Source organism: Nestor notabilis, unplaced genomic scaffold (assembly GCF_000696875.1).
Source record: "Nestor notabilis isolate BGI_N333 unplaced genomic scaffold, ASM69687v1 scaffold4013, whole genome shotgun sequence".
In the NCBI taxonomy this organism is placed as follows: Eukaryota; Metazoa; Chordata; class Aves; order Psittaciformes; family Psittacidae; genus Nestor; species Nestor notabilis.
The window spans coordinates 103-13,647 of NW_009923120.1; the positions used below are offsets into that span (position 1 = coordinate 103).

The window sequence follows — 13,545 nt, forward strand, 5'->3', positions numbered from 1 at the left end:
TACGATCTCATGGGCATCTGTAAACATAAGCAGTAGTTGCTAACCAGAAATAACCCTCTCATTCGTTTCCATCTATAAAGTACCAACGGTTTCAGTCCCCCAAAGCTATTAATTTTCCTCTCTCTCTCTCCAGGATGTTGCCGCACTTTACAATAGTTCTTGAGAAACGGGTAGGTTTCTTGTGTAAAGAGTCGTGGAGCCCTTGTGGAACCATGTGCTGAGCACGGGGGAAAATCTGAAACATCCCAAACACTCAGGAAAATCTCCCCAAATACTCCTGATGGTTGGTCAAAGAGGTGTGAGTCAAGGGGAACATGAGCAAGTGTCATGATGAGAGGCATGCCATCACGGGTTCAGGTGGACAGCGGGCAGGCAAGACCCCTTATCCTACCACTGGCTCTGCATCTGCTCAGTTGTTTTATCCCAGCTCTCTTGGGGTGATTGACCACGCTGAGAAGCCTGGTACAACTTTCTGTCATCATTTCCCCCCTTTTCAGGCTCCCCAGTACATCCCCCAGGTTGCCATAGTTCAGTTTGCACCCCTTCTGTGACATTTGCTTCATCAACAAAACTTCCAGGATCGGCTCAAACAGGATCCTTTAACATTCCTCAGCCGTTCCTTTGCAAACATACTTCACTCTTCTAAAGCTTCTGCCCACTCAAACTGTTTTCCTTCCCCTGTTTGAGAAGGAAAAGCAAACCCAGGCATATGCAAACAAAAGCAGTTGTGCTAACCAAGCCCAAAGCCCTGCTCGAGTTGAGCAACCTCCCTTAGCAGAAGCCTGGCCTCTGGGTGACACCCTGTGACCGTCTGTCACCTGACTGGGCGCCAGGCTGGGGCCCTGGCAGAGGTGCTGAGGGCAGCACCCAGGGATTGACTGGCTTTTATGACACTTCTACCATTAGAGCCTTATCTTCTAATATATTTCCCTTCTGTTTCTTCAGAGCTGACCAAGGATGGAAGCAGGCCTGGGTAATGAGCACAGGGGCAGTGGCTTTCAAGCCACAGTTAAAAGTGGGTAGAAATTATCAGAGAAAAGGCAACTTTTTGTTTTCCTCGTGACAATGTTAAGTTTTGAGGCACGCTTCACGTGAGGGATGCTCTGCACAGTGAGCAGATGTGCTTTTTCTTATGTTTCTTTCTCCTTGATTAACATTGAAAGAAAAGAATTCCCCATCTTGACATTGAAATTCATTCTTCTGGCTTTTTATTTGTGTTGTTTCAGGTTCAACATGCTGGTTTCTAGGTCATTCCTTCACGATTTCCTGTGTGTTCCTCTTGTTTTCTCAGTGGTTTCTCTCCAGTCTCCCCCTAAGTGTCTTGAGCACACACATACCACAATACCAAAGTTTTGCCATTTTGACCTTCTGAAATTTTCTGTATTTTTCTCATTTCTCTCTTTTTCTGGCTCAGATCTCTCCCTCTGAGCTCTGGAATGAGAAGTCTTTGCCCATTCATCCCGAAAGTCTACAATGATCAAATGGAATCCCAGCTCCCCCCTTTTCTCCTCTCCTGTTAGTCAGATCGCTCTTGTCTTCATTTCTCAGATGGAAGTGTGGAGAAGCCAGTTTTTTCCCATGAGCCCAGCAGGGCATTCCCAGAACTGGGCACTGAATGCAGGACTCGTGCACACTTCCTATTTGTGCCATCGTTATCTGCATCTGTGTTGCTCTTTCAGAATCCCAGACTGGTTTGGGTTGGAAGGGACCTTAAAGCTCATCCAGTTCCAACCCCCTACCACAGGCAGGGACACCTTCCACTAGAGCAGGTTGCTCCAAGCCCCTGTGTCCAGCCTGGCCTTGAACACTGCCAGGGATGGGGCAGCTACAGCTTCTCTGGGCACCCTGTGCCAGCGCCTCAGCACCCTCACAGGGAAGAACTTCTTCCTAAGAGCTCATCTCAATCTCCCCTCTGTCAGTTTTAAGCCATTCCTCCTTATCCTGTGTCCTGGATTCAGGCCCTGTCACTACCTGCCCTTGCAAAAAGCCCTTCTCCAGGTTTCCTGGAGCCCCTTTAGGCACTGGAGCTGCTCTAAGGTCTACCCTTAAGAAGCCTCCTCTTCTCCAGGCTGAACTGGCCCAGCTCTCTCAGCCTGGCTCCAGCGCAGAGCTGCTCCAGCTCTTCTCTTACTCTTCCCCATACTCAGATACTGCTTGTAACCCCCGGACAGCACCTGCCCATCCCAGTGATCCAGCACAGCCCACTCCAGTGTTACACACCAAACTGTCCTTGTGACTGTCCTTACAGTTTTGGCCAGGCTGACATCAGCAAGCTCGGTCCCGTCAGCTCCCATCATCCTGTTGTCCATGAGCATCTGGGGGGGACTTAGCAACATTCCTCAGCGAGTGCATCCAAGGAGCATCACCACTTACAACAGCGTTACTAATGGTGCACTGTCCTGTCCTGGCAGATCTTCGTCCGCAGCACGGACTATGACCGGACACTGATGAGTGCGGAGGCCAACCTGGCAGGAATGTATCCCCCAGAGGGAGCACAGATCTTCAACCCCAACATCTCCTGGCAGCCAATCCCTGTGCACACAGTGGCCAGGTCCGATGAAAGGGTAAGTTAGGCTCAAGGATACCTACTGACTACTCAGTGTGTTACGCTGAGTTCTCCAAAAGTCTTTGCTTCAGTCTTGATTCAGATTGTTTAACTCCTCCTGGGACCTACCTTGCAAAGGTTCTTCAGTTCTAAGATGAGAATTCAGGGGTCGTGGTCACTCAGCTTGTTAGATGCAACACCACAGCAGACCACAGATGACCTGGAGTATGTTGAAGGCAGTACTTGAGGCTGTTTAGAGATGCCTCCTGTTTGTTAGGGTTTCCTTGCAGTTGCACGTGTTGATTGCAAGTTCTGTGCTTCCACGCTCAAGCTGCTCTTGTTGTCTCTGCCCAGCTACTGAAGTTTCCTTTGACCCCCTGTCCACGGTATGAACAGCTACAGAATGAAACCCGGCACTCAGCATTATACGTAAATAAGACCAGAGAGAATTGGGTAAGTGATTGTTTGCATGAGATAAGGTGGTTTTAAGCTTGTAGTTAAAGTAATATCACTTCTGTATAATCGGAGCTCCGGGAAGAGGGTGGGAATACCTGTGCATGTAATACAGGATGAGGTTAGAAAACCGAAGGCCTTTCTCTTTTCTCATACCTACAGCAATTCCTGCAGATGGTGGCAAATGAGACTGGGATCCGGGATGTCTCTCTCGAGGGTGTTTGGAGCGTGTATGACACGCTGTTCTGTGAAGTAAGTTTGGCCATCGCTGTACAGCCACTGGAATTTGGCCTGTGGGACTCTGGATTTGGTAGAAAATGATTATGCAAAATCCCATAAAACCCCCAAAACTTCTCACCATTCCCACCCTGCAGTTACAAGTAGTGTTCTGATTTCAGAATAACAACAGTTCCCACTCACTAAAGGCATGTGCCAAGAATTACCTGCTTGGCACCCTATAAGCTCCCACTTTGTAGGTTAGGTATTGCGCCAGAGCCTGAAAAAGTCCCACCTGCATAATAAATACCTCTTTTGCAAGTACCTAGAAATGACCACAGCTGAAATCTTTAGATCTCTGTAGACAAGGCTGAGTTAAGCAAGGGAGAAATGAGATCTCTGGGAACTGAAGAACTTTACAATTTAGATTGGGAGCTTAAACTAGGAACCATTCCTGGTTCTATCTCTCTGTTACTTCAGATCAATCACTTTTCTTTCTGTGCTTCTGGTAACGCCATCTCTAAAAGAAAATAATGCTCTTCTAGGTTAAGTGGGATTCATCCACATCTGGTTTTTGACCTGTTGTAAGGTCCTCTGCCAGAGACAGACTCTAGAGGTAGATGTTACCCTTTTACTGTCTCGGGTGAGGCACCAAACTCTATATTCACGTGGAGTTTTGTTGAAAGCCCATCTCACAAAGGCTTAAGCAAAATAAAAGATCAGGTTTAGCTGTGCTGTGATAGTGCTAAAGTAGAGATCACGTATCCCAGAGGCTTAAAGTGCTCACACACAAGTTCATTTGTGTGTCACTATATAGCCCAGTAAATTAAATTATAGAGTTCTTTCATGTCAGACTCACTGAAGGTGAAAGAAGCCATAAACCTGAGCAGTTTGATCCCGTGTCATGCTAATCCTGTGGAGGTGCAAGACTGCTTGGCTTGCTGGCAGTGGTACACGGTGGTATGTACTATTTTGAGGATGTGAAAGATAAATCTGCAAGGAATTGCACTTTGCTATGTAAAGTAGCAGCTTGAGTTGCTGCAAGCTGAGAATATTCCAGTCCAGAGCTGCGTCGCACTGTGTAAATTTGCCCTTTGATACACGAACCCAACCTCCTCTCCTGGAACAGTGAATCAGAGTGAAACAACTGCTGTTGGTAACAAAAATCATTTGATCAGAGAGATCAAGAATTTCAAATCTCTTTCGTTTTCAAGACTCACTTGAGCTTGCACACTGAGCCCTGAAGGCCAACTGACAACCGCTGTAATCCCCAAGAACCTGGAGAATGGCTTCCCAAAATGAAACCAGGGCATTGTGAAGAAGGGGAGTTTTAACTCTCAAAACTACACCCTCAGGCAACCAGCCTCACCAGCTTTGGGCTTCCTACTTTTTTATAACTCATACAAACACTGCTCTGATGAGGATAGTTTTTCTCACCTGAGCCAGTAGATTCATTCTACCACAAGAAATAGCTGAACTTCCCAGCCATTCTCAGTGTAATTTACTAAAAAACTAACTAAATACCTGAGTTTTTGATGGGAGTTTCTCCAAACCACTCAGAATTGGCCCTTAAGGATATTCAGCTTCGTCTTCTGGCAGTTTAATGGGATGTGGCATAGAAAATTGCTCCATCTAATGCCAGGAAACCACAACTGCTGTTTGCCTGCCAGGATAACTAATCCTTTCTTGTAATGGGTTGGCTGCAAAGCAAATTCTTCCCTTGGTTCCCAGTTCTGTGTGTTCTGGGTTAGTGTGCGGGGCTTTGTCAGTGGTGCATCCCAGGGTTAGATCTGTAAAGCACTTGGAAACTTTCTCCAGGATCATTCAGTGGCCCTCAGAGCCTCCAGGGAAGTGGTACACCAGAAACCTCGAGTTCATGCTCGCTCCCTTATCTTTTCTGTTGGGTTTTGTGTTTGGTTTTCTTCTTGATTGAATGCTATCTGCAGGGCAGAATCAGCCACATGTAAAGTAAATGCCCTGAGATTGTTGTTATCAGTGGTACAACATGATCTGGCACTTGGGTTGTGCTTTCACAGAAACGTAGCTCCTGGATTTTACTCTTCATGCTTCTCATTAGTAATTTCTGCAACAACATTAAACTCCACATCTGTTCTTTGCATACAGCACAGCAGCGTGAGGACTGAAGCATAAATAGGGAAGGGGCATATTTAACACAGTACAGGAAACCAGTAGCAGGATGGGCAGGACTCCAGACCCCCCAACTCCCATCCTCTGATCAACCTGTGCTCCGTGCTACCTGCAGATGAGTATTGTGTTTCTCTTTCTAGCAAGCACACAAAATGGACTTGCCTGAATGGGTGACACCAGATGTCATGACTCGACTGAAGCAACTCAAAGACTTTGGGTTTGAATTTCTGTTTGGGATCCAGGATTGGGTAGAAAAAGCTCGTCTGCAAGGCGGTGAGTGCACCAAGAGGGAGAAAGCTTCATGCTGCTCTGTCTAGTTTCTGTCTCTTAGTAGCTGTTCCCTTTCCTCAGGGGTCCTGCTGGGTCACATAAGGAAAAACCTGACCAAAGCAGCAGATGGTTCTGCCCACCAGAACCTGAAACTGCTTGTCTATTCAGCGGTAAGTGAGAGCTCGGGGGCTTTTATCCATCTCCTCCTCCTCACAGGGAACTTGGGCTTGGTGATAGTTTTAACCCTTTCTGGCTTCTCTACAGTCCGTGCAGTGATCAGGACATGCACCTTTGCCTCGGGCTGGGTGGGGTGTGCAGAATCTGGCATTATTCCTAGGGAGAGCCTGAGGAAATTCCCAACCTGCACTTTGTTCCTATTAGCTCAGGCTTCTGGATGAGACTGGCAGGCTCTGGGGAGCCACTGCTGTGTTTATTTGGTTGATGGTACTCAGATGTGATGTTTCCGCAGCGTAGGTAGAGCCATTCCCCCTTTCCAGCAGCTACAGACTGGAAAGTCAAGCGTCTCCCAAATTGCTCCCTAGAGATTAATTCTTAAAGAACAGTTCAGGATATATGACCATGTTTCACTTCCTCCCCTGGCACCACCACAGATCACCATTCTAGCAGTACAGTTCCTCTGCCTTCTTCCAGATGGCAGTTGCAAAGGTGACATCCCCTCAGCACTGCCCTGTCCGTTACTGGTACAGTCTGAGGTGCCCTGCCACATCCCTAAGGGTGACTGATTTGGTTTTTTTCCCTCTTCCCCAGCATGACACTACACTTGTGGCACTGCAGATGGCTCTAGATGTCTACAACAAGATTCAACCACCATACGCCTCATGTCATTTATTTGAGCTGTACCAAGAGGATGATGGGTGAGGGCTGCAGTAAAGACGTCTGCTGTGATTTCACCTCAAGGGTTAGATACCTAGGCCAGGCTCCACCCTAGGGGGATGCAGTCTTGCTCCTAGTGGCAGATTTAGGAGGAAAACTACCACCAGAATAAAGGAAAACGTGTGCACACTGAGGTTATGGGAAGGGATGACTTCAGCTGGAGGAAGAAAGAACAAACCTAAACATGTGGCTGTGTTTTGTTTTCAGTAACTACTCTGTGGAGATGTTTTACCGGAATGAGAGTGGGAAGGAACCTTTCCCTCTGACAATCCCTGGCTGTCAGCATAGCTGTCCCCTGCAAAGATTCTTGGAGCTCACAGATCCTGTTATTCCCCAGGACTGGGAGCAAGAATGCCAGGTAGCAACCATCGTTCACGATACAGGTGAGCCCAGGCTGGTCCCAAGTGCAGCAGAAGGGGAAAGCTTGGCTGATCCCGTGTTGACCACTTGTTTTCTCCCTTGCAGAACTGTTTGTGGGTCTGGCTGTCTGTGGATCCATTCTTCTTCTCCTTATAATCCTCCTCTTGACTGTACTCTTCCGCATACAGTCCCAGCACCCTGGCTACCGGCATGTTTCCAATGAGGGAGAAGAGCAGGCCTGACAGTTGCTTCAACTCCTTCCCAAGCAGTAGGAGGGAGCAGTGTTGCCCCTGAGGATGATTGGGCACCTCCAGTTACTGAGCATTCTTTTGCTTTGGCCTTTGCTTCCCAGGATGAAGCGGGACTTGATTTTTGGATGCTTTCTAAAGGCGACGTCCCAGAGAAGGAGGACTGAGCTGTTCTAATGGAAGTGACACCTTAATTCTGCAGCCAGTGTACTGTGTGGTGCCCCCCAGTCCTCTAGAGTTGACCTAGCCTGGGATTCCCAACACAGCCACCTGGAGCTGGGCAAGCTTTCCTCTGTTCAAGTGATTGTAAATATTTCACCACTCACCATGACTGTGGCAGAGGGGCCTCCAGCAGCTGCCACATGTGTGCAGTCAGGAGCTGCATGTCTCTTCAGGGTCAACCTGCTCTGAGCGCTTTTGTCTCAAGCCACTGGGCTGATGATGATGGTGGCAAGGCTGGGCGCAGAGCAGAGCAGCAACGCACCAAGATTCATCTCCTGTCCATGCAGAGGGAGCTGCTGCAGGTGATGGCAGACAGTCAAAAGTGTTTCTTGAGGTTGCTGCCAAGTAATTGCTGCTGGCAACTGCTCTTCTTTTCCTTCCTCACATTGTAGCTCAAGAGAGGACTGGCCTGGAATCAGGACAAGACTGGCAGTAGCTTCTAGGATTCAGCTCAGAGTAGGTTACATATGACCCAAAGAAGCTTTCAGTGCTTCAGGAGAGATGAATTCCTGTGGCCACAGCAAACTCACACCCATTTCTTGTGCAACATTGGCTCTAGAAATGAAAGTCCCTATAGATGAGAAACTTGGGCCCCGTGTAAAGATTCAGCCTTTGAATTTCATTTACCCACCTCTGAGTTTCAGGTACCTATTACAGGGATAGCCAGTAGTGCAGGCAGTCCAGATTCCAGCTGTAAGCTGAAGGAATATGCTTTACCAGCAGAATGGCTTTATGCTGTAATTAGAAGAGATGTAGCAGAGCTGTACCTAAGACTAGATTAAATGCCAGGGTCTGTAGTTTTCCTTCCTATCTTTCCTACTGGATGGTCAACAAACAGAACCCCCCCACCTTCACTTTGCCACAGGGTTTGGCATTTTGTCCAAAGCGTGGTTCTGTTTCTGGGCTGGCCTCTGTGCGTGGTGCAGCTGCTGCAGAGGCTCCGTGCCAAGCACTCCCCACCTGCCCTGGAGCTCTTGGCAGGAAAGGAGAGACTGCGGCAGGCACCAGAAGCACAGGCTCTTCACGTGGTGATGCTGCACATTCACTTCCCACTTTTACTTCCCTTTCTGGTGCACTTCCCTTCCCCTCTTGGCTGGAGCCTGTTCTTAGGTTACAGACATTTCCTTTTCTTCCCCTATGGAGTACCATGGGGACTTTTCCCTACCCCATAACTAGCCTCTCCTAGTGTGGGAACTCTAAATCAGCAGAAGCAGCTTGCTGTTCTCAGCATCTTCTTCACCTTTCTGTCCTCTGAGAAGATAATCTAGGTCTTCTGCACAGCAAGACAGTCATCAAGAAAAAGCTACTCCCCATGAAAACACGCACAAGAAAGAGGTAATAGAAAGTGCGCTGTAGAGGCCCAGACCTGTTTTTTAAAGTCAGCAAATTTTGCACACAGAGGAAAGGTTTCTATGATGATTTAAACATTTTGACTGTGAATGACTTTCTGTAATTGTTCTGATACATTTCATGATTAAAATCAAATTTGCACCTAACTACTCCTCATCCTCTCTATAAGAGCTCACAGGGCACCAATGTGCTCAGTGCTAGAAAATGGGCAGCACTTGCTGCCATAGACCCCATCCCAGAGTCATTCCCTGAATTACAGTCCCCCATACAGCAGAGTGGGAATTCAGGTAAACTACTTCTGACTGCAGCTGGAGCTTATGACACAGACCCATCTAACCTGGAAAGGCCTGTTGCAGACAGGGTACTATGATACTTCCACAAGTGTTGTAGGTCTCTGTTCCCTCTTGCAGAAGAGTCTGCAACTCCTGCCCCTCTATAAAGCAGTTCAGAATGCTCAAAGCAGCCACTCTCTCTATTGAAGAACTTTAGTTTAGTACAAAACTTTATTAATATCAATACTGCGAAACTAGAAAAGTGAACACAGAATGTGAGCAGGCCTGGAGCCTGTCCCAGCCCCTGGGACAGCAGCAGGGCCCCAGGCAGCCTTGTAAACAAACTAGAAAAAGCAAAACCTTTCAGTTTAACAGCAGGCTTGAGATTTGGCTCTGAGCAGGGGTGTTTCAAAGACGTTCCTCACATCTGCTTTACATCGCCTTCAGCACAGGCATGGCTGAAAAAAACTACCCATCAGTGGCAAGAAAAAGCCTCAAGCTCTGACAACAGCAACTACAGCATCAGTAGGGTCCCAGCTCCATACTGCCCTTGCATCCCATGAGGTAAGAGCTCTGGCAACATCATGTTCTTTATGGGCTAAACAGCTGCAAGCACAGAATAGACTAAGCCTGAGGTCTTGGTACACATTCTCCAAGCTTGCAGATGAGTTTGATGCTCCCTGAGCTACCCATTGCCTCACCCTTCTGAACATTCTACCTTTCCAGGATGTTAATCTTGTTAGCAAAGGGTTTCTCAGCTCAGTCTGACTAGAACAGGCTGGAGACCCTGTCAGGAGCTGCTCCCCAATAGACTACAGGAGGTGGTAACCTCTGACAAGAGATGACAAGCAGATGTAGCAGGCTGGAAGCAGTAACTTCAGAAGGATGTGAGAACATCTCGGAAGTTTTCCTAATGCCTCAGAGTGGGTGGTAACTCCACGTGGAGGAGGAACCAAGTACTGACACAACTTTCTAGAAAGGGAAGCAACGAGAATGAGGGAAGCAGGATCAGATCCAGGGAGGAAGGACAAAGTAGAAGTCTAATGCCCTGCACAGCTTATACTGCCCATTGCCAACACTGAATTTGTACCCTGTGATCCAGAAAGGACGAAAATACTAAATCAGTTCTCCAGATTCTTCCCTTTTAACTTCCTTCCCTGGGATTTTGTGATTTAGAATCGTTGCTTTTTGTTCCCATCTCCTCCAGCTCCCAATACAAAGTTAGCTTTGAGTTTCTTCGTCCCAGATTTTGCCTGCCTCTGCCCTCCACATCTGGACAAACTCCAGCTTCCAATCCCCTGTTCTGTCATGGCTTTCAAAAGATGTTCCTGCTTCTTGGCCACCATCTCCTCCCGGCTCCAGATCAGAATATTAAAGCCTGAGAGGAAAAATTAAACACCATGCATCAGAAACTCCACATTGTATATAACACCTTAGGCTATGTCACTTCAGTGCCAGAAATCCAAAATGCTTTGTCCGTTCTCGTGCCCCAGGTTCTCTTTACTTACCCATGCCAGAAGCCAGCGTGTCCCCCATAGGGTTAAATTTATTGAGCTGAAAATGGAAACACAGAGTCTGTAAGAGCATCACTGCTTATATAACACAGTCATAAGAGCACCACAGCTTATAGAACAGCAACAAACCATCTGGAAAACGCAGTGTTCACTAAAGAGCAACACAGAAACCCCACAGATGACCATGGACCAGCCCTGCTCCAGTCAGCAGCTTTAGCTTGGCAGCCCCATGAGAGCATGAGTGTCACAAGTAAAGAGGATACGCCTGTTGTTGTAGTCCCTAACCCACGTCTCTCAGCTGTGGTTCAATACACAGCAGTACTGAGCTGCTAGTATGTAGCACAATGCTACAGTGCCCAACTCACCGAGACGATGCCAGAAGCGTTTGGGTCATAGAGCTGACAAACCATCTCCCCAGTGTTGCCATCAAACACATCAACAGTTCGTAGCTCGTTCACTGTGTATCCTGGGAATTTGGGGTCTGGGTAACGACCTGCCACAATGAGGTCGTAGCGAGGATGCCACGTTGCCTGGTCACAGAGCAGAGTGATGGGGAGTTAGGAGAAAGGGACAGAGCTTGTACTGAAACACCAGACAACCGGCAGTGGGAGCAACAGGTTGTACATCCCACACAGAGCTTAAGGAACATGAGTATCCTCACAACAGTGCTCTGCTGGGAGTTGCAGCAGTGTGAACACAGACTTATAGAATAGTTAGGGTTGGAAAGGACCTTAAGATCATTTAGTTCCAACCCCTCTGCCATGAGCAGGGACACCTCACACTAGACCATGTCGCCCAAGGCTCTGTCCAACCTGGCCTTGAACACTGCCAGGGATGGAGCATTTATCACTTCTTTGGGCAACCTGTTCCAGTGCCTCAGCACCCTCACAGTAAAGAACTTCTTCCTTATATCTAACCTGAACTTTCCCTGTTTAGGTTTAAACCCATTTCCCCTTGTCCTATTACTACAGCCCCTGATGATCCACCCACCCATGTAGTATCCTGACCAGAAATCAAACCATTTGCAATTTACAGCTGGCTGTTAGCACCGAGTGTGATACTCCTCTCAGGCTGCAGTGGCTTAACTCACCTTAATAGGTGTGAGGTGCTGAAACTGCCGATGTGGATGTGGGATCAGATGCTGTGGCTTGGTCCAGTCTGAAGATGAGTAAACCCTGATTTCACTATGCTGGTCCGTGCTCAGGAGCTTGGCACCATCTGTTGGGCTGAAGTAAGCTAAGGGAGGGGAACAGGAAGGCAAACAAAAGCTCACAGTGCTGTGACTGACAACATCGAAGTCGCATTTCTCTGGTTGGAGACCCACTGCTACCTCTTTAATAAGGATGTGACTATGGCCATGTGTCCCAACAGACTTCTTCTGTCTCAAACTCAAAGCTCTTACAAACAGCAAGCTGAAACCTACAGCACGGGATTACAGAGGAAGAACTATCATTCTCATTTTAGAATGGCAGAAAGAGACATTGCAAACAAAGGAACTTGCTCACTCAAACGGATAGTGGAAAAACTGCAACCAGACACCTGCAGTTTGGACTTCCATGAACTGGTAAAACTGCACCCAAGAAACAAGAAGTTTGAGTCCCAAGCTCTGCTTTTGGCAAAGGAACTGCCCCAATAAATAGTGGTTTCTAAGCTCAGCCATTGCTGATGGTTCCATACTCACCCCTCTTGAGGCACAGTGCCACAGTTTGCATGGCAAGTCTGACTATGCTGCAGTTGCCCTACCCACCTCCCTGCCTGCAGCCACACAGTCCCAATGCCTTCCTTGCTTCCAACTCCTGCACCACTGCAGATCTGAGTGAAAGCTACACTGCCACAACAATAAATGCTGAGCTGAATGGACTCTGCACACAGCCATGCAATGAAAGTCTTAACTCACCTGCATTGACAGGTTTCTCATGAGGAAGCAGATGAAGAACACTCATTTTGTTTTTGATGTTTCTGAGGTCCCAGATTTTGACTGTCTGATCCACAGACGCTGTGGCCAGCAACCACTCACATCGGGAGTTAAACTCCACGTGAGTCACTTTCTTCTTGTGCAATTTCAGCTTCCAAATCTGCAGCAGAGGAAACAGAAAATCACACAGGAAAAAATAATCAAGGTCTGGAGTGAAGAAATGGAACAATTCTACTAGTGCAGAGTAAAGAGGTCTCACACTCAGAGAGTAACAAAACTCCTAAAATACACCTAAAGTTTATCCACTGGGAACGAGAAAGGAGAAGAATGATTTTGGGAACGATTTAATTCTAGGAGAACTCTGATACACAGCTCTAAGAAAGGAAAATGCAACCCCTTCATTTATGGAGGGAAGTATTAGTGCCACTGTATAAAGCAAGGTCACATCTCGCATTTCTTTACACAGTGCCAGTCCTCCACCTCTAGAAAGATTAAACCAAATTGGAACAGGTACAGAAAAGCCACTACCAAGGCAATCGTAAGAGGGAAGGACCTGCTTTGTGGGAGAAGACCAAAAGAGCTTCCTTTATCTCAGTGAAAAAGGTGAAAGGAGATATAAGCGGCTTCTAGAAATACAGCAGCAAAGAAACATGAGGGTAGGAAAAATATTTCGATTAACAAGAACAAATGGATATAAACTGGACATGAAGAAACTTGTATCTGGAGCTGAAAGATTATTTTCTAATCAAAAGGGTAAAGCCCACCCTCCCACAATAATGGGTAACTCCCAAGTGCAGAAAAGGCTGTCACATTCTTTGAGGTGAAAAAAAAGGAGAGGAAGCAACTAACCTTAAATAAGCACAAATCATTTGGAGCACTCCTGACTCTGCCCGCTAATGTACACAGCTGCGTCCGGCCACAGCTCACCGGGTGGCAAACCCTTACAGACGGTACCTACCCTCACAAGCAGGGGAAAGGGTCATACAGGAGGCTTTGAGAGCCTCCAACTGCTCTCCAACACGTTTCTGTCCCAGTTCAGCCTCTAAACCTGCCTCTGCCTGCCCTCTCGTGTCTGCTGGCAGTAGCGCACTTTCTGTCCCAACACAGGCTGAATTCCTGCCGTGTAACCGCTCCAACG

At 47.5% G+C, this 13,545-nt stretch overlaps 2 protein-coding genes across 2 annotated transcripts in view; one reads left to right on the forward strand and one right to left on the reverse strand.

Annotated features, from left to right (window-relative positions):
• Positions 1-2,307: 2,307 nt before the first annotated feature.
• Positions 2,308-7,358, forward strand: LOC104403722 (lysosomal acid phosphatase-like). Its single transcript, XM_010011959.1, is given in 9 exon segments — positions 2,308-2,395; positions 2,398-2,564; positions 2,900-2,998; positions 3,161-3,250; positions 5,503-5,635; positions 5,714-5,802; positions 6,401-6,507; positions 6,734-6,909; positions 6,992-7,358. Coding segments are annotated over 9 exon segments (1,086 nt in total). The 3' UTR covers positions 7,129-7,358.
• Positions 7,359-9,959: 2,601 nt separating this feature from the next.
• The window catches only part of DDB2 (damage-specific DNA binding protein 2, 48kDa), a 13,590-nt gene continuing 10,004 nt past the window's right edge, over positions 9,960-13,545 (reverse strand). The window contains 7 exon segments of the mRNA XM_010011958.1: positions 9,960-10,144; positions 10,147-10,198; positions 10,200-10,356; positions 10,487-10,532; positions 10,858-11,022; positions 11,583-11,728; positions 12,390-12,567. Coding sequence (XP_010010260.1) covers positions 10,100-10,144; positions 10,147-10,198; positions 10,200-10,356; positions 10,487-10,532; positions 10,858-11,022; positions 11,583-11,728; positions 12,390-12,567 — 789 coding nt within the window. The 3' untranslated portion in view covers positions 9,960-10,099.